Genomic DNA, 2,953 nt, shown 5'->3' on the forward strand with positions numbered 1-2,953 from the left:
GAGGTACAAACTACACATTGAGAAACAAACTACACATTGAGAAACAAACTACACATTGAGAAACAAACTACACATTGAGAAACAAACTACACATTACTACACATTGACCCTCACCTTGAAGCATGCACTGAACAGTAACACTCATACCAAAGTACTAGAGTAAGTATTTGACCTTACCATGGGGATGAAATGCTGCCTGTATGTCTTTAGCAGGAGCTGAAACAGAAAGAGACAAAAACTTTCCATCATTATTAAGCAACAGCAGATCACTGATTGGACACTAAAGTTCATTTTAGACTCAAACTGTGAAACAGACAGTTGGGAGTCTRTTCTGTTACTGGTTCTTAGTTCACTACAGAAAGTTCACATCAGTTTAGAGTTTGAGAACTTTATTTCAACATCTTGACCTGAAGAAAGACCAGGACATGTGAGCTGTGGGGTTTTGGACCCTGAGTGCTGCCTGAAGGAGTACCTGACTGTCTCCTGGACCGTCGGTATGGAAGGTTCCCCTCCAGCAGCACTGGCAGACTTTTTCTGGACTTCTCAGGTGTGTAAAGCAGCAACTCTGAAGGTTCTGTTCAGACAAACAGCAGAACAAAGTTTTCACCAAATACATAAATCAATTCTTTACAGTTAAATATGATTTTTATTTCCTGTTTTTTTAAATAAAATCCAAACACGTTAAACCAGACAGCTCCTGCTGAGTCCTGGTCTAAGATCKTAATCCAGTCCTGGTCCAAAGTATTGATCCAGCCTAAAGTTTCAAACCAGTTTTCATRCCAGTGACTCAAAGTTTCCTGTAATCTCTCAAAGTGATCCGGATCAACAGTTCAAACTTTCTGAAGGATCTTGTAGGTTTTCTTTGACTCAGTTTCAGTTCTTTGTTCTGGACATGTTCAAAGGAAGGACTGGGGATATCTTAGGTCCTGGTTCAGGTCTGATCCTGTCCATCTGCTGAAGATAGTTTTTACACTTCAAATGTCCTCTGTCCTCCTCTGGTCCAGTCCCTGCAGGTTTAATCCAGTACAGGTGCAGATCAGAACCAGGGAACAGTTCTTTGGGACTTCCTGTCCTGTAGAATGAAAACCCCTCAGACAGTCTGGAGGTGTGTTGGTCTRCTGTCATGTAAGTACCCTGACTCTGATGAAACTTTACTTCATCACCTTCACCAACAAAGCTGAGAGTGGAACCTGATCTCTGGTCTTGTTCTACATGTTGGAGGTTTCTCTGAACCTGAACCAGCTGCTGGAACATGTGTGAAGAACGTGAAGTCTGTTTGTTCCAGAGATGACTGACCCTGACCTGACTGACGTCTGCCTCGGTGGTAACCGTGAACGTCGTCCAATCGCGGTGAAGCACACGACTTTGTCAGGTAGTCATGCTCAAACTCAGGTGCTGAAAGAAAAGAAGTGATGTCACCTGATGTCACCTGATGTCACCTGATGAAAGCAGGTTAAAGATCTGCTTCATGGATGGAAACTCACTCTGACTGAAGGTATCTCCCAGGACTTGTCTCGCCTGCAAGATAAAACACAAAGAAAAAGACTGGAGGTGAAACCTGTCAGGAGACTTCTCATTCAGGTGAAAACAAAAACCTTAAAAAGGAAAACGTTTTTATGACAGTCTGATGAAATTATTAAAAATGTCTCAGCAGTTCAAACATGTCAGTCTGTGGGTGAAACGCAGCCSGGTCCAGAGAGTTATTCTGGTGAGGAAACATTTTGACATCCTGTTTTCTAAAGCAGGGCAGCAGCAGACGTGGGGCTCCTCTCTGCTCTGACAGCAGCTGGAGGCTGTCAGGCTTTGGAAAGGGGGCGGGGCTAACAGCACCACTCACTGCTGTCGCCAAAGTCTCCAGAAGTCTCTAATAAGAGTGTAAAAAGTTGAGAGATTTGTCTGAAAACTGAGTAAGTTGCTAAGTTAGCAGCACTGCTAATCATGTCTGTAATCATTAGTGCGAGGAACATTTCTCTGTGGTGAAAAGTAAAAACACTGAAAGGCCTTTCACTCTGGAGCTGTGTGAGTTTCCAGGACTCAGACTGCAGTTTCACAGCTGTGACGTCCCTCCTCACCTTCTGTGGGAGTGAAGCTGGGTGGTTCTCCATGATGAGTCTCTTCAGGTAATGGACCCACAGCCTCTTCTCCTCCTGGTTCTTGGCCTGAGCAGGAAGGAAGGAGCATCCGACACATCAGACGTCCAGAAAACCTCTTCAGTTCTCATGAGGACTAAAGTTTTACTAAAGTGTGTTTTTAGTGTTTTAGGAAGGGCATGTACTGTTTGTTTACATAGAGGGGGCGGGGTTTAAAGTGMGTCAGGGAACCAACAAACAGGAAATCTGGTTCTGTTCTGGCTTCAACTTCTAGGTTCTGATTTGATGTCCACCTATTTACAGTCTTTGGTTCAAGGCTTAGCAGGTACCAACAACAGGTTTGTGTGGTCACATGATCACCTCCCAGGATGAACAGGGTGCTCACGTGACCTAACAGTGTTATTACTATGATCATTGAACTACCAACCCACAGTCAGAACTGAAGAAGTTTTTTTAGAAAAAAACAACAAGAAGTTCAGTTTCTTCAGTTAAAGCCTTTAAAAGACAGAAGTTAAAGTTCACCTGGACAACGTGCTGCTGCTGCTTGGGAATCGTCTGATCTGACACTCTGAAGCACAGCGGATCCTTCAGGTTCTCCACCAGCTGCAGGTTACAGCACTGCAGCCAACAGACACACAGGAAGTGACACAGCAGCTGACAGGAAGTTATAAAACAACCAGGAAGTGACAGAGCAGCTGACAGGAAGTTTTAAAACAAACAGGAAGTGACAGAGCAGCTGACAGGAAGTTATAAAACAACCAGGAAGTGACAGAGCAGCTGACAGGAAGTTATAAAACAAACAGGAAGTGACAGAGCAGCTGACAGGAAGTAATAAAACAACCAGGAAGTGACAGAGCAGCTGG

The 2,953-nt window shown here is 44.0% G+C and overlaps 1 protein-coding gene across 1 annotated transcript in view; it reads right to left on the reverse strand.

The window, feature by feature from the left end:
* The window catches only part of plekhg2 (pleckstrin homology domain containing, family G (with RhoGef domain) member 2), a gene marked incomplete at its 5' end in the record, with an annotated part of 36,239 nt that overhangs the window by 16,824 nt on the left and 16,462 nt on the right, over window positions 1-2,953 (reverse strand). The window contains 6 exon segments of the mRNA XM_014029728.1: window positions 178-216; window positions 473-574; window positions 1,297-1,395; window positions 1,485-1,518; window positions 2,073-2,159; window positions 2,613-2,708. Of these exon segments, the coding sequence (XP_013885182.1) occupies window positions 178-216; window positions 473-574; window positions 1,297-1,395; window positions 1,485-1,518; window positions 2,073-2,159; window positions 2,613-2,708 (457 nt within the window).

The sequence above is a fragment of the Austrofundulus limnaeus genome, unplaced genomic scaffold, assembly GCF_001266775.1.
Source record: "Austrofundulus limnaeus strain Quisiro unplaced genomic scaffold, Austrofundulus_limnaeus-1.0 Scaffold946, whole genome shotgun sequence".
In the NCBI taxonomy this organism is placed as follows: domain Eukaryota; kingdom Metazoa; phylum Chordata; class Actinopteri; order Cyprinodontiformes; family Rivulidae; genus Austrofundulus; species Austrofundulus limnaeus.